The 25,138-nt window shown below is 32.7% G+C and overlaps 1 protein-coding gene across 1 annotated transcript; it reads right to left on the bottom strand.

Moving 5' to 3' along the window:
* Positions 1 to 154: 154 nt before the first annotated feature.
* Positions 155 to 24,142, bottom strand: DYNLRB2 (dynein light chain roadblock-type 2). Its single transcript, XM_074286589.1, has 4 exons — positions 23,803 to 24,142; positions 21,862 to 21,937; positions 7,592 to 7,759; positions 155 to 248 (listed from the first exon to the last, which is right to left on the bottom strand). Exons 1-4 carry the CDS (start codon positions 23,803 to 23,805, stop codon positions 205 to 207), a joined length of 291 nt encoding a protein of 96 aa, XP_074142690.1. The 5' UTR covers positions 23,806 to 24,142; the 3' UTR covers positions 155 to 204.
* Between the last annotated feature and the right edge of the window lie 996 nt (positions 24,143 to 25,138).

The raw sequence follows: 25,138 nt of genomic DNA, 5'->3' as shown, positions 1-25,138 counted from the left end.
ACCAGAAATTTTATAATTGATATTGGTTATGAATATTTTTAAAATATAATAAAAAGAAAATAAATGGAATAAGTAGAAATAGATTCAATATAAAAGCAGCTAAGTATATTAAAATATCTATAAGGAAGAATACAATTTTAGTAAAAAGAAGGAATTTGTTAAAAGCAGTTTAGGTTCATTATTGTCAAATTTGTAATCACAGGTTTATTCAGTTGGATTCTGAATGACAATCAGTAGATATTCTTTATCTGTAAAAGAAAAAAAAAGATACATTTTAATTAATCTTGAAAACAGTATTAACTGCCAATGACTATTTATATACTATTTATGTGACTGTTAGTTGGATCACTGCAACTTGAAAAACTTACCTATATCTAAAGAATAATGGAACAACTGAATAAAATGTGAAAATCTCAGCTAATCTTCTGCTATGTTTACAAAATGTATTTACAATCATCAGGATTATGGAAATTTAAATCAATACATACTTCTCATCTGAATATAAAATTGTATAGCAATAACCTTGGGTTAACACATAACCTTGGTTTTACAAATATATGCACTTCTGAAATATAAGATAAATTCAATCAAAATGATACATATTAAGAAACTTGAAATGTTTTTCCATAACCAAAAATTCTCCAACTGACTGAACTGAAAACTTTTAATTAAGAAGGGAATCAGGAACTCTGGACTCCAGATTCAGCTCTGCAAATTATCATCTTACCAGCCAAAAATTTCCTTTCCTGTAAATGAAAAGATTGTGATAGAATATCTCTAAGGTGTTTTCCAGGAACAGAATGGTGGCCAACTATGAATCTTGATGGGTACTTTATATTCTTATAGGGTTCTTCTCTCCTGGGAATGCTCCGAGAATTCTTTGTGTGTGTGTGTGTGTGTGTGTGAACTCCTCTATTCTTTTTTCTCCCTATTAAATACATTTCATTTTGCCTTTGAAGTTTTATATGTTAATTTCACTTAAAATGAGGGAGTCCATGCACTTGAAATTTATTAACATCATTTCTTACAACATAATGCAACTGAGAAAATTTTATACTACTGATCAAAAACTAAAGTTCATTGAAGACTTCCGAAACTCTTTGAACTGAAATGAAACACTGAAGCTTGAAGACAAGTGAGACAGTTAGTCCAATGTCTTTCTATCACAGAGTGAGAAATAAAAACCTATATGGAGTTAAATGATTCCAGAGGTAGCATGATGTAGTGGAAAGAATGAAGCAATGGTAGTCAGAAAAGAGATCTTGGAGATTAATCAAAAGGGCTTTAAACTGAAAAAGAGGAAAACTGCTTAAGTATATTCACCACACTACCAATCATAAATACCATGTATATGGTATATGTATAAATACCAATAGAAAGAGGAATCTAAGCAAGACTCCCAGAAATTTTAGTAGACAAAATCCAAAAAGGGAGTCATCAAAATGGCCTTGAATGCCTCTCCATAGAAATATATTAAATATATCTATATCTATATCTATATGTCTATATCTATCTATCTATCTATCTATCTATCTATCTATCTGTCTATAATAAGGTGACTATTGTTTGTCCTTCATTCTTGAAGAGGACCATAACATAGGGAGGTGATGTCATGACATGCAAGTGTGTTGGATTTAAGTGAGGAAGGTCTGTGCAAGGTCACCTGCTGTACTTTCGCCTCCAGAGCCATTTGGGTCCAGTGGCCAGATATAGATCAAGACTACTGGAGATGGCCCTGGAAGAAATGGGAGACCTTGGCCTTTTTTAAGCTAAGGTCTTCAACAAGTCCCACATAGAGGTTCCTAAATGAAAAGGTATATGTGATCTTATTGATAAAATTACTGGGATGACATTTATAACTGGGACAAATAACTTATTCAAATGAACAGAGGTGTAAAAGGAGAGTGGATGGAATAGCATTGTATATATAGAAGACCAACTTCTGTGAAGAAATTCAAGAACTAAAGGAGGAAAACATATTGGTAATAAATTGAAATTGCCTTTAGAGTATAACATGGACTACCTGGACAGAAAGAAACAATAGAAAACATCACAAATTATTTAGTTGTCTTCTAGAGCTATATATTTTGACAAAACCAGAATAGCTTCTTGATTTGCACTAATGTATATTTTATCTAGGGAAACCAATAAGAATTATTGCTATTTTGTATGTTATTTTCATTAATAAAGAGGAAGTAGTTGCTAAAGTACAAATGGTGAAAATTTGGGGGATAAGCAACCAGTGAATTTTAGAATTTAAGACAGAAAAATTGGACTAAAATTCTATAAGGAATTCAGTTCAGAAAGGATAGAAAGGCCTCAAGAATAAAATTCTGAAGTCATATGAAAAGGAATTCTAACAAGAAATAAAAGATGTCTAAAGATATGGATTCAAGGAGGATTTATCAATGAACTTAGATTTTAAAATTGTTTTATACAAAAGATGAAGGCAAAGACAAATAATAGAAGAAAAATATACAAAAGCATGGAACAAATATTAAAATGAAAAGTGATGTAGAAAGCTAAGGATCAGGGAAACTGTTTAAAGTTAATTGAGAAAAACAAAAAAGGATCAAAACAGAAATAGCATTATTGCTCAGCATAAATGGGACAATATTAACAATAAACAATGTAAATAAGGTAGAGTAGTTTAGTCTGCTTTGTTTTTCTATGCCAAGTGGAAAGATCCTTGACTTGAAAAGGACAAAAATGGCTAATAGGAGGGTGATACAAATTCAATATATGAAAGAAGAGTGAGAGTGATAATTTCAAGTCAATAGGTCTATGATACTAAAAGAATGCATAGAAGTGAATACTGAACAATAGTCAGTGATCTTTGAAAAACTGGAGAGATTGTTAGAGATACTATTAGCCTGTATCAAAGAAAATTTCCTTATTTTCAAATGGGAAAATTTTGGATTTTGTAAACTGCAAAGCTATGGAATTAATTTCTATTCTTGTAAAAAATTACTAGCTCTGAGGCTGAATTTGAACCCAGGTCTTCTTGACTTTAAGCCTTATGGCTTCTGAGAAAAAAAATAGACAGAAGCTTATCACTACATATAATAGAATCTATATGAAGTATCATGTCCAGTTTTTAGGAAAGACTCACTGATAAACTGGAGAGCTGTCAGAGGAGGGTAATGAAGATCTTTAAAGGCTCTGAGATCTTATTTAGTATTTACTGAAAGAACTTAGAATATTTAACCTAAAGACCAAAAATCTTATCCTGATAACTTTTAAAACATATTCATAAGGGCTGCCATTTGGAAGAAGGATGAGATTTGTTTTCTCAGGACTCAGAAAACAGAACTAGAAACAATGTGTAGAAGTTGTGAAAAGACAAAGTTAATGTTGATTGATGTCAAGAAACCATCCTAACAATGAGAGTGATTCAAAAGTAGAATGGATTGGCTCAGAAGCAAAGGCTGGATATTTCTTATTTGATGGAATATATAGAAGGAATTCGTGATCAAAGAATTTGTTTTGGACAAAATATCCTCTGAGGTCCTTTCAAAATATGAGATTATGTCATTCTGTGAGTGTACCTTAAAAACATGTATCTTTGTCTGGAGTTTTTTGAATCTTATCAAAATATTTTTAATATAAAAAGGGTTGGTAAGGGAGAAATCTGATACTATAGGGAGTAGAAGGTACAATATATATTAAAAAAAAAAAAAGCAGATGACAGGTTGAATAATTCGTGTGGTTGGCAAAATCCAGGAAGAAAATCAGCAAGAAAGTTCATGGCCTCAGGTACAGACAGATAGATAGATATGAGAGACAGACGCAAAAAGATACAGAGACAGAGAGAAAGAGATAGAGCCAGATAGAGGGAGAGACAGAGAGATGGGGTTTTTAAACCTTCCAAGAGGAAACAAACATTAAAACCTTGCTAGTGAAAAACTTCCAACTCTCCCCTTTCAGAGATATATAAATCTAACCATAAAATAAATAAAAAGAAGCTAAAAAGATGAATAGAATTTTAGAAAAAAATTATTATGAATTATGAAAAATCTCTGGGGGAAAAACTGAATGGTAACATAAAGGAATAAATCTTTTCTTCAACTGTACATGACAACAGCACAAAAACTAAATATGTATTAGGACATTAAAAACCTTACATCCAAATGCAAAAAAATAGAAGACTTAAATATACCCTTTTAAGATCATACTGAAATAAAAATTGTATTTAATCAAAGTCTGTAGAAGCATAGATCAAAAATTTATTGGAAACTAAATAATCAAATCCTAAAAAAATTTGTGCATATCACTCAGAAGGGGAAAGAACAGATCAATGAATTTAGGCATGCAACTCCCTCCTCAAAAAAAAAAAAATAAAACTAAATAAAATATCAAAATAAAAATCCTCAAACATCAAAATGGAAATCCTGAAAAAAAAAAGATTAGTGAAATTGAAAGTAAAAAAAAAAAAAATAAAAGGACTAATAAATAAAACTAGTAACTAGTTTTATGAAAAACCCATTTTTATTAAAAACAATAGAAAGCATAGGAGTCAATGGAGCCTTTCTTAAAATGATAAGCTTATTAGCATGGATCATGAAGTCATGAAGATCTGAGTTCAAATTCAGCCTCAGATACTTAATAGACCTATAACCCTGGGCAAGTAATTTAAGTTTATTTGACTCTATTTCTGTACAATGAGCTGGAGAAGGAAGTGTCAAACTATTCTATTATCTTTGCCAACAAAGACCCAAAGGGGGTCACAAAAAGTTGAACGTGACTGAAACAACCACCCAAAAATAAAAATCTATCTAAAATGAAGAGCAAGCTTTACTATCTGAAAACGAATAAACTAGAATTCTTCCCAATAAAATCAGGGTGAAGTAAGGATGACCATTATCACTACTATTATTGAATATCGTACTAGAAATGCTAACTAGAGAAAGGAAATTGAAGGAATAAGAATAGGCAGAGGAAACAAAACTATCACTCCTTTCCAAAGGATATATGATGATATGATTAGGGCACTCTATAGAGCATTAACTGAAAAACTAGTTGAAACAATGAACAACTTTAGGAAGTTGAAAAATATAAAATAAAACCATGTAAACTGTCAGAATTTCCATATCTTAGCAATAAATCAGAGATAAAGAAATTCCATTGAAAATAACTAGAAAATATGAAATACTCCACCTGTTAAGACAAATTCAGAGACTATAGGAACACAATTACAAAACACTTTAAACATAAATAAAGATCTAAACAACTGAAGAGATATTGATTGTTAATGTATAATCTGAGCCAATATAATAAAAATGAGAATTCTACTGAAATTAATTTATTTATCGAGTGTCATACCAATCAAGTTTCCAAAGAATTATTTTATGAACCTAGAAAAATAACAAAATTAATCTGGATAGCCAAAAAGTCAAGAATATCAAGGGAAGGTATGAATATCAACAGAGATTTTTTAAAAGGTAGGGGCAGAGTGGGGGAAAATATAAGGATCTATATGTACAAGTATTTTTGCAACAGTTCTCTTATCAGGGCAAAGAACTGGAAAGTAAGGGAATGCCCATCAGTTAGGGAATGGCTGAATAAATTATGGTGTATGATTGTCATGGAATATTATTGTTCTATGGGAAATGATGAGGAGAAAGCTCTTGGAAAAAAAACCGTGGTGTAATGGAAATGTTCTGAGATGAATAGCTGTAAATGACTGATATTTTCAGCAGTACAATGACACATGACCACTAATGATGAAAAATCCTATTTACACCAGAGAAGAAACAGATTGTGTTTGAATCATACTTTATCTTTTTAAACTTTATTTTTCTGCAGGGTTTTTTAATTGGAGAAGACCTATGTTTTCTTTCATAACATGACTTTTATGAAATTGGTGTTTTTTTTTTTTTTGGTATAATTTAACATGTGGTTTCTTAATGGGAGCTAAGGGTGGGGATAAGGAAGAGAATCTGGAACTCAAAAGTTGAAAAATTGTTTTAAATGTAATTGAGGAAATATTACATACATAAATAAGAAATTAAGACTATAAAAAAGAATATTAAGGAAATTAATTATGTAAAATGTAAAGGAAGATAGACTGACAGTATCACATTTAAAATTATATTACAAATGGTGATCATCAATCAAAACAATCTGGTATAGATTAAGAAACAGAACAGTGGAACAGTAAATGATGGGACACTGACCATGGTGTTTGATACGCCAAGTTTTTGGAGCAAAAAGTTACTATTTAACAAAAGTTGCTGAGAAAATTGGAAAGCAATTTGGTAAAAACTAGGCATGAACCCACAACTCATATATGCCAAGATAAGGTAAAAACTGGTACATGAATTAAAGATAAAAGGTGATATAACTAAATAAAGGAAACATGGAAAACATCCTGTTCAATCTATGGATAAGGGAAGTTTTTATTTCCAAAAAGAAATAACAAGAATCATGGGAAGTAAAATGGGTAATTCTGAAATTAAAGTGTATGTAATTAAACCTTTTTTTTTTTCTACAAACAAAACCAATGCAGAAAAAAAATTATAAAGAAAGCAGGAAACTGGGGAAAACTTTATAAGGAGTTTCCAGGATAAAGGCCTGGTTTCTCAAATATATAGAGAATTGAGTCAAACATATAAAAATGAATCATTCCCCAACTGATAGATGATCAAAGAATATGAACTGGTAGTTTTCAGAAGAAATCAGAATTATCAATAGTTCCTTGAAAAAAATCCTCTAACTCACTACTAATTAGAGAAATGCAAAATAAAACAATTCTGAGATGCCACTCTACACCTACCACATTGAGTAACATGGTAAAAAAATGAAAATGATGAATTCTGGAAAGAATGTGGAAAAATTCATACACTAATTAATGTACAGTTAATGGAATTGTAAAATAGTCCAATCATTCTGAAGAAGAATTTGGACTATATCCAAAGAGCTATCAAATCTTGCATACCCTTTGACTCAGCAAAACCACTATTAAGTGTGTATGCCAAAGAAAACAAAGAGATAAGTATTTTTGTGTACACAGATATTTGTAGAATCCTTTTGTAGGGGCAAAGAATTGGAAACTGGAGGGATACCCACCTATTGGAGAATGGCTGAACAGGCCATTTGATAGTGATGGAATTCTATTATGCTATAAGAAATGATGAGCAGGATAAATTCAGAAAAATCTGGGGTGACTTACAAAGTGAAGTGAGTAGAACCAGGAGAAGATTGTACAAAGTTAGATCAATATTGTAACAATGATCAACTGTGAAAGGCTTACCTACTCTAATAAATACAACAAACTAAGACAATTCCAAAGGAATCACAATAAAAGATGGCATCTATTTCCAGAGTGAAGCATATACTTTATGTTTCTTTCTTTTGGAATATGACTAACAACATGATTGATGTGTATAACTGATATAAAATTGCTTGCCTTCTCAATGGATAGGAAGAAAAGAATTTGGAACACAGAATGATGAAGAAGAAGAAAATTATGATGATGAAAAAGAGGAGGAGGAGGAAGGAAAAGGGAAAGGGGAAGGAGGAGAAGGAGGAGGAGAAGAAAAAAGTTAAGAAAAAATAAGTAAAAATTTAAAAAAAATTGAATTGATATTACCTGGGGCTACCATGACTTCATGTTTCTTTGATCTGATTCTAAGAAAAGTTAGGTCATTCTGAGGATCAATATCTCGTACTGTACTCTTGGCTTTCATAGTCAGCTGATGAAGAAGACCTGCATACTGAACTGTTGTAGAGTTATCTAAGGTTGTTCTGATGGGAATACCTATAAAATAAGGTAATTATTTGTTAGACTCTAAAATTTTAAATAATGAAACATTAAACTTTATTATTTTACTTTAAGTATATATACTTTGATAGCTCTATGATTTTATCAATGTTAGTACTTCTTTTGAATAACAGATCACAGGCTATACCTATCAGCCCATCATATGCTACTCTCATTCATGTCTTCCCATATATTCTCCAAAGAGCATTCCCCCAAGTTCCTAGGTATTCTTTTATAAGTCTCTTAATATTGTATGGATCAACAACTGATAAGTTGTCTCTTGGTTTTGTCTCACTTTCACTATGTGATTAGCTTATCATTTTTTCCAGGCCTAGATTTATGATCAAGTCACAATTCAAATTATTACCCACTAAGCAAAACTGTGATATAACAGAGTTAGACTACAGTGGCCAAAGTCCTGATCTTTCCTGACTTCTACACTAAAAAGTCCAACAAAAAGAGCTTTTAAAAATTTGAACAGCTTTTTCCCCCTTGATTTTACATCAATGTTTTCATAGATCTCTGTATGATTCTTCTCCCATCACTGCAGACTGTACCTTTCTGTACTGTTGGCTACTTGTCCCAGTTTTCCATAAATCCTCCATAAAGTATCTTATGGAGACCTTTCTTCTGAATCTTTGAATTTTTGGTTGGTATGATGCAGTGCTAAGCTCTGGGAGTCTATCCTTAACTCTTGCAACATAACTATCTCAATTTCATTTATAACTATGTATATCATTGAAAATATATATTATTTTACTTCTAGTGTGAAATTTGCTGTTGATATTTTGCAGGCTGCTTACTTCAAAGGGTCTGAAAAGTACTGTGAAAATTCACATTATAGAAAATGTTAATTCCTATTATTAACACCAATCATGCCTAATTTGAGGCAGTATGGAAATAAGCAGTGGAAATAATTCTATACTTTGAGTTCAAAATCTAATTAAAACATTTACTAATTGGGTAACTTCATGAACAGCACAATTTTTTTCAAGCTTGTGTAAAATGAAGATTATAATAGCAGCTGACATTTATAAATACATATAATTTAAATCCTTATAACAATCCTGTGATAAAAGTACAATATTATTAGTTTTAATCCCATTTTACAGATATATATTCCTTAAACTTGTCCATTGTCATATAGTATCAGAGCAAGGATTCAAACTCATTTTTCTGGGTTCCAAACTTGGTGCTTCTTCCTACTAACTTTACTGATGTGTTGTAAGGAATATATTTATACAACTTACCTATTAGTTCATATTACTATTGTCTTTATTTTTGAGTCACCTGTGATTGTGATTATTCTGATATTACGGTGTTCAATGATTTACATTACAATGATTTACATACAGACATATGATATCAGAGGGAGAATATTTCTGTTTAAAAGATGGGCCTCTAAAGCATTAAGTAGTTTAGAATCTTTGAAAGTGCTTCCAAATTTCTTAAATGCCATCCAATATGGCATAATGTTTTACAATCCTTAAATTTATTTTAGTAAGCATTAACTCATTTTAGATATATTTGCCCTTGATCTGTTCCTTTTCCTTCTTTTACTTTCTCTTATTCTCTCTTTTCCTCAACTTTTTCATTTTTACTGATTTCTCTGCTTACAAATATGTTTGGGTGTCTTATATCTTAAAAAACAAAAACAAAAACAAAAACTTGTATTGACCACAATATTCCTGCTTATTGCCAGAAACTTTGAGAATAATCAAATGGCTGAAATTGTCTCACCTCCCATTCACTTGAAATCTGGCTTTTAACTACTACTTTTTACTACTAAGATGTCATTAATAGCTTAAACATTGGAACATCTTAATCTTCATCTTCCTTGACTTTTGTATATTTTATGACATAATCAACGCTCCCCCCAATACTCTCCTCATCACTTGGCTTTCTTGATTTTCTTTCCTAATTCTCTTTTCTAATTGATCTTGTTAGTCTCTGTCTGTCTCTGTCTCTCTGTATCTATTTCTTTCTCTGTGTTTCTGTTTCTGTCTCTGTCTCTCTGTCTCTCTGTCTCTCTCTCTCTCTCTCTCTCTCTCTCTCTCTCATTCTAATGCTCTCTGTGACTGTCCCTCAAGGCTTTGTCCTAGGTTTCCAGATACTCTCTTCTCCTCTAGTGATTTTATATAGTTTTGCAGGTTCAATGATCATTTTTATGTAAATCACATATATATGCATATGTGAATATATATTTATGATATTACTTATCCCCTGAATTTCTCTCCTACATAACTCATCCTATGTTACCAAATATATACTAGACATTTTCATCTGTATGTTCTATCAACATCTCAAATAATATTTCTAAGGAAAGGTCTTTGCCCTGTTTATAAAGTCTCCAATATTCTATTTTGGTTTCTAGGATGAAATTTAAGTTCCTCAGCCTAATATTTAAGGACAATGTAGCTCTAACTTCCCCTTTCCAATCAAACTGGATTGCACCTGCTCTCCAAATGTGAAATTCCTTCCCTCACCACCTATGCATGTATACAAAGTGTCCCTGATTCCTGGAATGTGCTCCTTACTTATTTCCTGAATTTCAGAATCAGTATTTTCCAGTAAGACTAGGTTCTATCAAGGCCTTATAGCTTTTATTGATACATCAAAAGTTGTTAATGTTCTATCCCTTTAAATGATTTTGCATGAACTTATGTTCACACATGCATATCATACAACAGAACATAAGATACTTGAGGACTGTTTCCATTTTTAATTTGTATTCCCAGTATTCAGTAGAGTGCCTTACACATAATAAGCATATTATAAATGTTTATTATTTAGTAATCTTAAAGTTCTCCATATGCTCTTATTTGAAGATGACTTAGTACTGAAAGCATAAAGGCCTTAGAGTGCCTGAAAATATTTTCAGTAAAATTCACAACAGTATGAATGGCTTACGTATAACCATTCACACTAGGAAAAAAAAAACAACAAAATATAAAAAACACATAATCTAGATTATGAAATCCAATCATGAGCAATCAATCAAATTAGTCCACCAATATATAGAGCATGGACAAATGCTTCATACAGATAATCACCTGGGCCCATAAAAGAGAAGGAATAGGCAGGCTACGTTGTACTTAGAGGAAAAGTTCAGTGTTTTCAATTACACCAAAGTTTTCAGTGAGGCAAAAAACAACAGCAAGGAAACATCTCTTAACATAAATATTATTTCTATGATACTTTATGATTGCAGCAAACAACAAAAGAGAATAATGGAAAGATACACGTTGAGTTTAAGTAGGCTCTAGCAAATTATCAATTGATTTCAGGAAAGGGGTATGTAGTGAGAATGAGAGGCAACAACAAACTGAGTAGTACCATATTGGCTTTTCTAATATACTAAAGTGAAAGAAAGTCCTCTCACTGGATTAATAATCTATGCATGATTAAATGAAAGATATAGGAAAGGATGGATTAGGATAAAAACCATGTAAAATTAAATTGTGAATGGAAGAAATTAGTACCTACAAAGGTAAAATCAAATTCCACCAATGTAGTATTTAAACTTTTATTTTCATCATATGTATTCAAAATAGCTTATTAATTTAATACAAAAATTCAAGTCTGATCAATTATAACTGAGAAGTGTTCTTAAATTTTATATATATATATATATGTATATATATATATATATATATATATATATATATATATATATATATATATATATATATATATATATATATATATAAAACTAAGGGATACATAGATACATAGGAACATTTTGGGGACTTAAATTTGTACGTATTCTCTGCATCTTATTCCTCTGCATCCATATAAGGATATATATAAAGATGAATTTAGAGTTAGCAAGATTTTTAGAAAGAATTGAAAACCTTGATAAGATATGACTAAGAAGGACTATAAAACAGGTATTGAAAGCATAGACTGTGATAAAAACATTAACAATTCTAAACCTTTTAATGGTACAACCCTTTTAATTGTAAAATTATATATTATTTAGAGTTACATACTACAGTTTCCATAATGTTTTTAACCAAATAATCTGACATGGAATAAAATATTTTCACTGAAATTTAGCCAACTACAGGAACATGAAATGTATCTTCAGCTCTTAGCATGGTCATTGATGACACTAAATGACTATCTACATATGCTTCTTTAAGATATAAGTTTTAGAGCATTGTGTCTTCTATCATTTTTCCTCTTGTATTTTTAATCAATAATTTTTATTTTGTACCTCTACAACTATTTTGAACTCTGAGTTGTCAAGAATGTCAAAGAAAAAAAGTTAGATAAATTATTTATAATCTAAATGTATAGGATTATTATTTAGATACTTAGAACTACTTTACCAGTTCCCTCTGGATGACAGTTAATAAATGAAATAGTGGCTTTTGTGAATAAAACCTGCACTTTTGAGATATTTCAGACACTTGGCTTCATGCCAGTTGCAAGTGTGATTTTAGAAGACATGAATCTTCACATGGTTTTGGTGAGTTAGTTGCTTTCCATTATTTTTAATTGAACATTAAAAAAATGATAAAATTGTTTCATAGTTTGTTGTTGAAGCTATCACATTGTGTATGTGTATGTGTGTGTGTGTGTGTGTGTATCTATGTATGCATAGTACATATATCTACTGCTTATCACAGTGCCTGGCACATAGTAGGTGCTTAATTAATGTTTCTTGATCAATTAATATATGTGATACTTGGTAGGAACTATAGCTACATAATAATTCATAGAACCTTGCTCTGAATTAAAAAGAAGGAAGAGAATGGTCTACATTGCATTTCTGAAACTGAACAATGCTGTTTAAAAATGAAAAAAAATAAATTTATTTTTCACTGTTATTTTCTCTACCTTTTACCAAATAATAATTTGGTGATTATTCCTAATAACAAAATATAAAGAAAAAGTCCCCCAAAATTAAACAGCATATCACAAATATCATAAAATATTATATGCAATATCACCCATTTTTCTAATGGAGAAGTGGCAGATATCTTCTCTCTCTCTTTTGAGGGCCAAGCTTGATGATTATAATTTTGAAAAATACGTCTATTTGCTATTCTTTCATTTTACCTTATTGTAGGTATTTACCATTTTCCCCTTTTACATCATTTTGCATCAGTTCAAATAAATCTTTCCATGGTTCTCGCTATTTATCATGTTCAACATCTGCTATAGCACAGTAATACTACAATACATTTATGTTCCACGATTTGTGTAGTTGTTCCCCATAACACCCCAATGATGGGCATCCTACTTTGCTTCTGGTTGCTAACTGTTCCCAAAAGTGTTGTAAATATTTTGAGGTAGGGGACCTTTCTTTTTCTGTCTGACTTCCTTTTGGGTCTTTGCATAGTAGAGGAATGTCTTGGTCAAAGGCTATGGACATTTTGTTTACTTTCTTTTGCATTGTTCTTTCAACAATTCTCTTGCACAAAACTATGACAATTTATCATAGAATATTATAATCTCTGAAGAATGAATTCAATTAAGTAAGCATTTATAAAATACCTACTATGTTCTGAGAGGAGAACCAGAAACTTAAATAATATAATGCATATAATTAGGCTGTAGTAAATTGTCAGTAATGAGATATGCAAGATGTAACAAAAAAAGCCATCATGCAAGCCAAGTATAATAGGAAAATGAGGTAGGCTGGTTATTTAGAAGCCATGAGGAATAACAGATGGACAAGAATCACACAGGATGGGTTGTAATTTTAGAGCACTGTAAGGAATACTCACATTAATGAAATCACAGATTTACTGTAGTAATGAGTAACAAAATTCACTCTAGTTGATAAATATTGTTGCTAATTCAAGAGCTCTTGTGTTATGGCTGTACATGTGCTTTGTGATATTGCACTTGTTAAAACAAAAATTTGACTGTCCCCTGTGAGGAGGGACAAAGTTGGGAAACATCTCTTTTAGGGAATACTATATAATTCTGATAGATGCAGAATAGGACACCTTGTTGAACGTGTTCTTTACTTGCCTTTAAAGAAGTATATTGCTTTACTGGATTAAAAGTATTTTAAAAAGTCGACAAAGAAATAAATGTTATGTAGAGAGGATGCTGGGGGAGATGGTGGAGTAGGTCAGAAAGCTTTTAAGTCTCTAAATTTCCTCCAAAGATACAGAACATGTCCTGAGAGGAAATGCAGAGTAGCTGAAATAGACCAAAGTCAGGGGAAAACTGTGACCAGGGGGGCAGAGGTTCAGCCCCAAGGAAGGGCCACTACCTGAGGCCCACTCTGTCCCTGGCCGGCAGCTCACAGAAACTCTCTCCCAGACAGTGGGAGAGGGTGTGTGTATGGGGGGCTGAGGGCTAAGTGGGAGAAGTCTGAAGGACCTTCTCAGGGAGGAGCATCACACCCAGCTGTGCTGACCCAAGCTGGGCTTGCCAAGGTAGGGAAGAAGTAGAGGGTTGGGGGGCACTGGCAGGAGGTCAAAGTCCCTGGTTCAGCTTTAGGGAAGAGAATGTAGTTGTAACTGGCAGCCATCGGAGGGAATGTAGGGAGCAAGATCATATTCAAGTCAGGCAATAGGGCAAGCTGAAGCTGCCAAGGGGAGGGAGATCTCAAAGGTTGAGCCTCTGAACAGACCTCAGAAAATAACAGTAAGAACTGAAGCTTTGGGCACACTTGCCTATCCCTCAGGACTAAAACTTTAATGCACTAATAACTGCTAAAAATTAAATAAAAAACAAAAATGAACAAGCAAAAGGAGAAAGAACCAAACCCAGACAGCTATTTATGGGGATAGGAAGGATCTAGCTTCATGTTCTGAGGAAGATAATTGAGGGGGAAAAAGTTACTCCTTTTTTCAATAAGAAATATCAAATGGTTCCAGGGCAAAAAAAAAAAAAGATTTCTTAGAAGAACTTTAAAAACAAATAAGAGAGATCAAGAAAAAATTAGAAAAAAAATAAGAGCAATCTAAGAAAATCAAGACAATTATTTAAAGAAATTTAACCCAACTTGAAATAAAAAACCAAAAAGTTTTTAAAAATAATTTCTTGAAAACTAGACTTGATCAAATGGAAACTAATGTACCTTCTGAGACAAAAAAAAAGAGGTAATGTGAAACATCTCACTAGAGAAAGCTAATTTGGAGAATAAGTCAAGAAAAAATAATAAAATGGTAGTCATGATGCCTGAAAATTCTGATAAAAGGGAATCTTAATACAATATTATGAGAAATTATTGAGAAAAAATGCCATTAAGTTCTAAAACAAGAAGGCAAAGCAAAAATTAAAAAAAATCCATTTATCACCATCAGAAAGAAAACCAGGAAGGAAAATTTATAGAAATATCGTATCTAGGTTTCAAAGCTTTCAGGGCAAGGATAAAAGAGTGGAAGCAAAACTTAAAAAAATTTAGATATTATAATATTACAATAAGAATTATATAAGACCTAGCAGCTACTAAACTGAAGGACCATAAGTCTTGGAATACTTTATTTTGTAGAGCAAGAGAGCTGGGATTATGACCAATGGTATTTACCTAGAAAATTAAGTTTAATCCTGCATAAAAACATGTGGATATTTAACAAAGACAGCAGAACCTAAGGGAAATGTAACAGGTAACATTCAGGAGAAATGTTTACTTCTTATACATAAAAATACTATCAAATCTTTTATGGCTATTTATATTTGGGTAGTTTGAAAGAATGTTCTGAACTGAATATGATGGGATGAATCTAAACAAAAAAACTTTAGGGAAAAACAAAAAGGAGCAATTATACAAAGGAGGTAAAAAAGAAAAAAAAAGGATACAGAAGAAATTAGTATTTGGGAGGCCATGTAATGCTGAAATCTTACTCTTATTGGGAATGAGTTAAAGAGAGAACAAGATATATATTATAAGGGAATAAAAGTCTTCTAAATTCATAAATAAATAAGGTAGAGAGAGAAGATAAGGGAGGGATTCTTGGAAGGTTGGGTAGATTAATGAATAGGAGAGCAAGGTGGTGGGAAGAAGTAGAGGAAGGAGGATAGATAGGAATAGCATTAAGAAGAACAGTGTGGAAAAATAAGTAAAGTTTAGCATGTAAATGGGATAAATTTACCTGTAAAATTGAAACTAACAGATTAAAAATTTGAATTCAATAATATCACTTTCAGGGACAGCTAGGTAACACAGTGGATAGAGCATCAGCACTGAATCAGGATGACCTGAGTTCAAATCTTGCTTCAGACACTTAACACTTCTAGCTATTTGACCCTGGACAAGTACTTAAACCCAATTGTCTCAATTAATAATAATAATATGTCACTTTCAGGAAAAGCTATAAAAATTAATGATATATTCAAGCATAAAAGAAAGGTCAGGAGTAGTGTTTACTAATATAAACATAAAATACTTTTATACAAATAAAGTTAGTTCTAAATAATTGAAATATATATGTCCATGGGTGGGAAAAGTCAATTTAATAAAAGAATGAAAATTTTGCCCAAGTAGTCTATTTATGCACTCCAATTAAATTACTAAATGTGATATTAGAGATAGAAAAAATAATAAAGTTCATTTAGAAGAACAAAAGATCAAGAATTTCAAAGAAATCAAGGGAGAAAAAAAAGATGTAAAGGAAGCAGATTTAGTAGTGTAAAACCTTAAATAATATAAAGTGAGAGCATTGTTGAGGTATAAAACAGATAATTTTGATAGTCTTTAAACTAAATTTTTCTTGTATAAATAAAATCTGGGCAACAATAGAAGCAATGAGGAAAATTGGGGGAAAACTTTTATAAACGATCTCTCAGAACGTGATTGGGTTGGAATATTATTGTAGTATGAGGAAAAATTAGTTGATGTAGAAAAATATTGAAAGACTTGGATTTATAAAAGAAAATATGATCCACCTTTAGAGAAACAGATAACAAGTGGAAATAAGCATATTGTGATCTTACATATATGTGTAAGAGTATGCATGTACATGCATATATATATACATGTATATTTCTATGTAGTATGCTATGTATATGTGTTTTTATATCTATATATCTGGGTATGTGTGTGTATAGACATATGTATCCATACATATATGTATATGTGTATGTGTAGCTTTTTGTGGAAGGAAGAGGGAGAAAATAAAGTAAAAAGTACACCATAGAAAACAAAAGAAAAACTACAAAGAATCCAAAGAAAGCTGAATAGCGTTGAAAACAATGCATACACAGGTTTTCTTGAAATAGAAATCCATTGCTTTATATTTAATCCTCTCTGTTCTTTTGGGTGCATGGCAATATGTTTCTTTTCTTTTTTGTGTGTAAGCTTAAAATAAATTTAAAAACTAAAAAAAAATGGTAGTATAGTGGTATCTTATGTTTTCTATCTCTTTCAGTCAATTACATGATGGTAAAAATCCAGTTTACTAGGAAATGATACTTGTAAAAATCAGTCTATTACCTTTTATGCCTTCAGAAGCCCTCAATGTATATTTAAATTTTTTAAATAAAAAGTTGGCTATGTTCTCTTGGTTGCTTTTTTTTAAGAGTATTAATTTTTCCCATAATTTTAGCATTTAGTCATTTTTTTAACCATGAAAATTAATCTCTAACACACACACACATACTTAGTGCAATCCAGCTTTTTTGTTCCATCTTTGTCAAATTAACAGTCCCCCTTTTTCAAGAGGCACATTTAAGGCTGTGATGTTAGATGTAAAGGTGGTAGTTCTGCTCTCTGTATTTTGAAGAATTGGTAATGGAAATCTAAGGCTTTTGTTTCTGTGTCCTCTCTGACATGCTGAATCCAATTTCATCCTTAAATGCTATTGAGACTCTTGCCAAAATTTTTTCAAACTTCTCTTCTTTGTCCCCATTTTAAGAGGAAATGCTTATAAACTTCCATCATTCATGTGCTTAAGATATTCAAATGATTTAGTCTCCTTAAAGAACTGTTGCCTAATCTGCCAACTCTTTTTGGCACATAGATGGTGTTTACTGATCATGGTAATTTTTATGTTCTTCTAGTCTCTTCCCTATAGCAGTGCATTAATGTTAGTTAAACACTTGTATGAAATTTTTATTATCTATATCAATGTTTTTTTTTTCATTCATTTCCTAAAAAGATCAAACTTGGCATTGTTTTAATTTTGTCATAACTTTCTCATTTTCATTCTCCCAGTTTTTGTATTTATTGTTGTCTTTGCTCTTACAAGTTGGTGCTCAAAATGTAGATAAAACTGATGAAGGAATGATTCCCCTATCAGTAATGAGCCATTCTTTCCACTAAGATATAATCAATTTCACTTTTGGGTTGTTATTTAATGTTCAAGTCCCTTATCTCCCAATTTTCTTCTTAGAAAGTATTCTTGATTTATGGGTGTAATGTTTCCGTTTAGCTACAGGTCTTTGACCTCTTTTATTTCTTCCTGAACCATATTTTTAATATATGTATGTATTCAATGAAATCACCAATTATTGAAGGAAACAGGAAGGAAATAGTTGAATTATTCATGTAATTTTGTTACTTTTTATCCTCTACAGTGTATATTGGCATAATAATTTCCACAGTAGTCCTTTTGCAAATAAATACTTGTTATGATCATGGTAATATAGGATGACCAAATATTCCATGTTGCTTTTGGATATATGATAATATCAATTTTATTAGCTCCTTCCTTACCTTCTGAGAAGAGCCTATGAGCCAACTTTCTATTTAGTTGCAACTTATGTTTGCCTTTTGGCTTTCTATAGTGAAAATGAAGAGATTGATAAGATTCAGATCCCACAGCAATATAGTCTTTTGCAAGGCACTAAGCAAAGAACTTATATTTCAAATACAAACAGACAATCTAATGTTTAAATGATTTTGAAAATTATTTCTTAGCACCCTCTGCTCTATTTTCCATCATTCTGAAACAGTGATTGCAGCAGTGGGAGGCAGTCTCATACAACTAATTTTGTATTTTTGATGTTTTCATAGATTGTCAAGGCCAAAAAATCATCACCAAGTTGTCAGTTTCCTGGTGGATAAGCTTCATAATTAGCCATGTAGGTCTATGGAAAGCAGAAATGGTTTCTTCCCATAACCATACCTGAAGGCCTTCTAAAAGGGAGAATCTGTCATAGCTCTGTTAGTGTGGCTTTTGAGAATTTAGGTTCACTAACATGCTACAACGTGGCATCTGAGTAGAAATTCAGGAAACAAATGGTTATAAAATATGCTATAAACTGGTGAAGCAGATGATTGTGAAGCAGATGATTATAATCTAAATAAAAGCTACACTGTTTCCCAAATGGCTAAAATGATAAATCCAATATATTGTCATGAATACTAAATTCTAATTTTGAATGACTCAAAATAAAATACTACATTAAATATAATAAAAATAACATAAAATATAAAAAAATTGAATATCTTAACATGGGAAAACTGTTGGATATCTTTTAAAGAAATGGTTTAGATCAAAAGTTATTGGTAACATTAAAAATCTGGGGGGATTTGTGGGAATAGCACATGGAGTGTGGGAATAGCACATGGAGTACTAAGACTTGGAGGTATGAAGTCTTGGATTCAAATCTCCCTTCTGAAATGTATGATCTAATGCAAGTCATTAAACTATTTTGAGCATTGGGTTCCTCATCTGTATAAAAAGAGTATTGGAATAGATGTCTCTCAAGTCTTCTGAAGCTCTAAAGTTATGGTTTTATATGACCCAAAAGATTTTTAAAACTTTCATAAGTTATTGTCATATAATATACTTTAGCTATAGTTAACCTGGCTATTATAATCATCTGAATATTTTATTTCTTCTAATATTCTTGTCACAAAACTTTTAACACTATCCTGTTTATTGTTTAAGTGGAGTGTTTTTATACAATTAGACATCCAGCCTAAGCATTTACAATCTTATCCTAAAATAAAATCATCCTTGGAAGTATTACTTCACAACTCTCAGATTGGCTAAGATGACATGAAAAAAGATAATGATAAATGTTGGAAGATCTGCATCCCAAAGAGATTTTAAAGAGGGAAAAGGACCCACATGTGCAAAAATGTTTGGAAAGTGAATAGATGCCCATCAATTGGGGAATGAATAAGTTTTATGGTATATGAATATAATGTAAAGTTATTGTTTTATAAGAAATAATAAGCAGCCTCACTTCAGAAAATCCTGGGTAAATTTACATGAGCTGATGCTAAGTGAAGTGAGTAGAACCAAGAGAACATTGTACACAGTAAAAGCAAGATTATGAGATGATCAACAGCTTCTCATCAATGTGGTGATATAAGACAATTACAATAGACTTGGAATAGAAAATGCCACCCACATCCATAGAGAGAACTATAGAGACTGAATGTGGGTCGAAGCAAAGTATTTTTACCTTTTTTTGTTTGCTTGATTTTTCTTTCTTGTGTTTTTTTTTCTGTTTTGAGCTGATTTTTCTTGCACATGACAAATATAGAAATATGTTTTAAAGGACTATATATGGTTAATCTAATCAGATTGCTTGATGTTTGGGGGAGGGGATAAAGGAGAGAGGAAAATATGGAACACATTTTTTATAAAAGTTTTTACAAAAATGAATGTTGAAAACTATCTTTACATGTATTTGGAAAAATAAAATACGATTGAGAAAAAATAAAATAAAATTATGCATTTGGGAAAATATTTATCTACATTTTAAGCAATACTTTAAAATGTCAAATTTTATGAATGTCCAGTGATTCTTGATAATGATTATTATATTTTCTAAAAAGGATTTAATTTGGCAATATGGAATATCTTTTCTAGATGTTCTTTCAAACTAAGATATAATTGGAGCTGTGGAAAGTCAGTGGTATTTATATAAAATCTTATCTAGCTAAACTTCAAGATGTACCTCAAATTCAACTCCTCTAAATACTCTAGCTGGTAGTACTTTCTCCTTTATCTAAATTTCACACAATGATTATTGATTTGCTTATTGAGTCAATTATACTTCAGAGCTTTTCACTATTATTCACTATTATTCACTTTTTCAGCTATCTTTTCACCCCAACTAAATGTTAACTTCTTGGAAAACAATTACCATTATGCTTCATGGCAGCAAGGACAACCATACTATATACAAAATGGAGCTTTGATATTTAATTTGCTCTGCTAGAATAACTGGATATAAAATCGTATGCTCAATCACTCAGTTTCTTATGCCAATTGCATGATGATCTTATAAGTTATATAGAGTAGCAAGATTTTATTCTAATATGATGGTCTGAGAGATGTGGAACCTCTTGGTCATTAAAAAACTTCAGTAAAATAAATAGGGCTTATCAGAAAGGGATCATCCATAACTGGTAAAGAGATGTCAAATAAAATAACTCCCAGACTCCTCAAATGAGAGGTGAGGAGTCTGATATAACAAGGTACAAATCAAAATCCAAATTCAGTTGAAAAGTCCTTCTTATGATAATATCTTTTTATAGTAAGTGATCCTAAAATTATTTCCACATCTTTAAAATACATATGTAAACACATAAGTCACTTAGACTTCTAGGTAAACTAGAGATGGACAAGTGAGTCAATCATGTCAATTATTGTAGAAGCCCAGAGCTCTACTGAATTAATCAATCAAAAGTATGAACTAGATCTTTATACAGGAAATGTATTGGAATTGATTGAAAGAATTAGATATACTTCTGGGTTTCAGTATATGAAAAGAGATTTCAGCAGCTGCTTCAGATTGCTTTTAGAAGACAGATCCCTTGCTCAGGATCAGAGGCCTCTAGGATCACTCCCTACCCTACTTTGCTGCTTCTAGTTTGGGTTTTTTATATCGGAATTAATTGGGATATAATGATTAACTAATTCAGGAGAGAAATTCAGGTAGTATCGTGCCTCATCTATAGTCATTTGATTGATTCCCTAAATAAAGTGGCTCTTACTCTTCCCTTATTAAATAATAGAGATTTTTCAAAATGATAGGGAACAATATTTACTAAATTATTAATAATTAGTTTAGTTGGGATAAATTTTAGGGAAATACAAATTTAAATTACATAAAATATGCTTTTAATTTCAGTGTGTGGTGTTTTTGTCTTAAGGCTTATCACAAGGTACAGCAATGTAAAAGTCTGTACATAACCTATGTTAAGAAAACATGTTGATAATATTTACCTTCAGCATTAACAACCATTGTACCAATAACCCCTTTATGATTCTGAATTCTCTTTAGAGTTTCCTCAACTTCTGCCTGTAAGAGATAAAATACATACCAGAGAAAGTTAATTTACCAAAATGAATTTTTATCATGCAATTAAATATTCAGGAGTAGAAATATCTTTGAAACATATAACATTTTTCTCCATTAATCTAAATAATACTTTATTAAAAATTTAATTCCCCAATCTGTATAAATGTTTAATGTGTCCTACAACATGATCTTGCTAAGCATAGGTTATACTTCCCATTATGACGTGATAGTTCAGACTTGAAGAAAACATTACAATAAGGATTCCTCACATTTGTGTACTCTGGCACAGTTTACATAGATCGTTAACATAAGCATTATATGAGAAATATTCAGATACTATGACACATTTTGAAATAGTTTGCTTGTTTGCAGCCTATAAACAGCTTAGGATCTCACTTTTCAACAAATACAGAAAGTGCATCTTTGAAATAAACACGTTTTCCAAGGATAAACCTTTGTGGCTGAATACTGAATTATTTAAAAAATATGTATCAATTTGCATGGGGTGTAGGGTAATTTTTGTTGTCATTTAAACTAGCACTGAAGAACTGGTATGCAAAATGTAAGTTTAAAACACAACTCTGTGAAAGGCAGCCTGGCCTTCACCTTAATGGAATTCTATTCCATGATACTGTATATAGTAACTTTATAAAAGGCCCCTTTGGGTAATAAAGAGCAGCAATCTCACTCTGTGAATCAGTCACATCCCATAATCTTGCTATTACTATGTACAATGTTCTCTTGGTTCTACTCAGTTCCAAATCTCTAACACTGACAAGTTATTATGATTTACTGTTTTTATTATATTTTCTCACCTGTAAAATGGGAATAATACTAGAGGTTTGCTTCCCACCTGGGTCACTTAGTCAACAAACTATGTTCTGGGACACTCATTGAACACTGGAGATTTAAAGAAAGGAAAATATAACTCCTGCTTTCAAGGAGCTTACAACCTAATTGTTACAAAAATAGTCATTTCTATACTCTAAAATCCTACAGAATGTGAGCTATTATGTTGGGAAAAAACCCTTTTATTCTTATGCTTAACTTCATCAAGTGTTAGCTTCCCCTTTTTTCAGTAGGGATACAATTTAGTAAATCATATGATGCTAGGTGTGAAAGGTAGGAAGAGGAGAGGGAGGGGGAAAGGAAAGGCAGAGGGAAGAACAGAGAAAGAGAAAGAGACAAATACAGAGAGTCATGAAGATAGAGACAATGCAGAGGAAGAAAGATACAGAGAAAAGACAAAGATGGAGAAACAGACAGACACAGAGAGTTAGAATGCAGAGAGATAAAGAAAAGACAAGAGAGATGGAGATTCAAAAAAGATAGACAAAGAATTCAGAGAGAGAGATAAAGAGAAAAGACAGAGATGGAGAGAGACAGAGACAGATAGACAGAATCATAAAGATAGAAACAGAATGCAGGAAAAGAGATAAAAAGAGGGAGAGGGAGAAAGGCAGACTCCCTGGTTTTGACCTGGGTTCAAATCCTTGCTCTGCTACATATTAGCTGGAGCTCCCTTCTCTCTCTCTGGGCATCAATTTTCTTTTCTGTAAAATGGGAGAATTAGAGTACGTGTCCTCTAGGTTCCAGCTGTGACATTAAAGGATGCTATGGTTCCAGGTGTGCTGGTAAGAGCTGCTGAATCGGCAAGTGGGGGACAGGAAGAGAGGGAGCGGGGACTCCGACTTGGACCCCTCTCTGCACCCCTTCTCCCCCCAACTTCTCTCTCTTCTTTCCCCAAATTGTCTGACACTAGTCCCGGGGCCGCTGCAACTCCAACTGCTCTAGAAGAGCATTCCTGAGCCGCTGGGAAGGAAGGAAGAAGGAAGGGGAAGAACGCGGACAAACTGAGAAGTTACCATCGCTGGCGGCTGAACTGGAAGATCAGTCCGGTTTGGATGCTTCCACGGTCAAACAACCCAAGCTAGCCGTGGTTGCTAGGAAACCAACGGAGGAAGTGACGACAGCGGCGTAGGCCGAGAGGGGCGGGGGCCTGAGCTGGGAGCTTTTCGCTTCTCTTCCAGGCCTTAGGGAAATCCTTTGGTTCGGGACGGTCAGGGAAGGATGGAGGGCAGGTACGGCCCGGGATATCGTTGCGGCATTGCGGGCTGGCGGGGAGGTGGGCTGCAGACTGGCAGGTCCGCTCTGATCGGTCACTTTGGTCCCCGGAGCCTGCCACGGTTAGGGTTAAAAGTAGCGGTCTCCAGTTGCTAGGAGACAGCAGACGGAAGTGACGACAGAACAGGAAGCAGAGGCGGAGCTGGTGGGGCTTCTGAAAGTGCCTCTTCTTCATCCCTTCTTGGGGCGTCCCCTTGTGCCCCCGCTGCAGACCTCTAGCGGTCAACAAATAGGCCCCTAGAGAAAAAGTAACGGATTATTAGGCAACCGAGTTACAGACATAAAGAGGAGAAAGTTCTAGTCAAAAAACGCGTAATTAAGCCCTTCTTATGTGCCAGCTGATATGGGCAGCTTACAAAGGACAGACCCTGCCCGCGAGGAGCTTACAGTCTGGGCGAAGACTTTCATATATATCATTATACAAACAAGCTATAGACAAGGTGAATTGGACGTGATCAATTGAGGAAGAGAACCAGCAATATCTGTGATCGGATCCGAGCGATTTCTGTGCCAAATAATGTGCAGACATAATAATGTACCAATAAGGTGCGGCAAGGTCGTGTTGAGGATCAAGTGGGATCCGTACTATATGGATGCGTTAAATAAAGTACACAGGGTCATAAAGGAAACCGATTATATTGAAATACATTCATGACTATAATTACCTTGCGGGTGGAGGTGGAGGAGGTTGTGTATTTCATTATTTTGTGATTATAGGTTGTGCGGCCAAAGACCTCCAGCTAATATGTAGCAGAGCAAAATGGTTCATGAGCTGATAAACGTCTCTTAAGTTATGATTGTAAAAGACAACCAAAACTATTAAAACATGATGGAAATACTTTGTTTCTATTTCTGAGCCCACATGCTAGAGTATCTCTCAAGCCCCATAACAAACTCAAATTCAGATAACTAAGTAAGCCGTGAAGCCTAAAAACTGCAGTTAAGAGAGGTGAATGTGATAGAAAACATGGCAAAGAGTTAATGAAAGAATGTATGGCCTTATTCTATAATAACACATTGAAACATCACTAGAAAAAAATGCTGCTTCAGGCATTCAGTCACCTGCAAGGCAAGAGT

The sequence above is a fragment of the Sminthopsis crassicaudata genome, chromosome 2, assembly GCF_048593235.1.
Source record: "Sminthopsis crassicaudata isolate SCR6 chromosome 2, ASM4859323v1, whole genome shotgun sequence".
NCBI classification, from domain to species: domain Eukaryota; kingdom Metazoa; phylum Chordata; class Mammalia; order Dasyuromorphia; family Dasyuridae; genus Sminthopsis; species Sminthopsis crassicaudata.
This window is presented reverse-complemented; position numbering and strand designations above follow the sequence as displayed.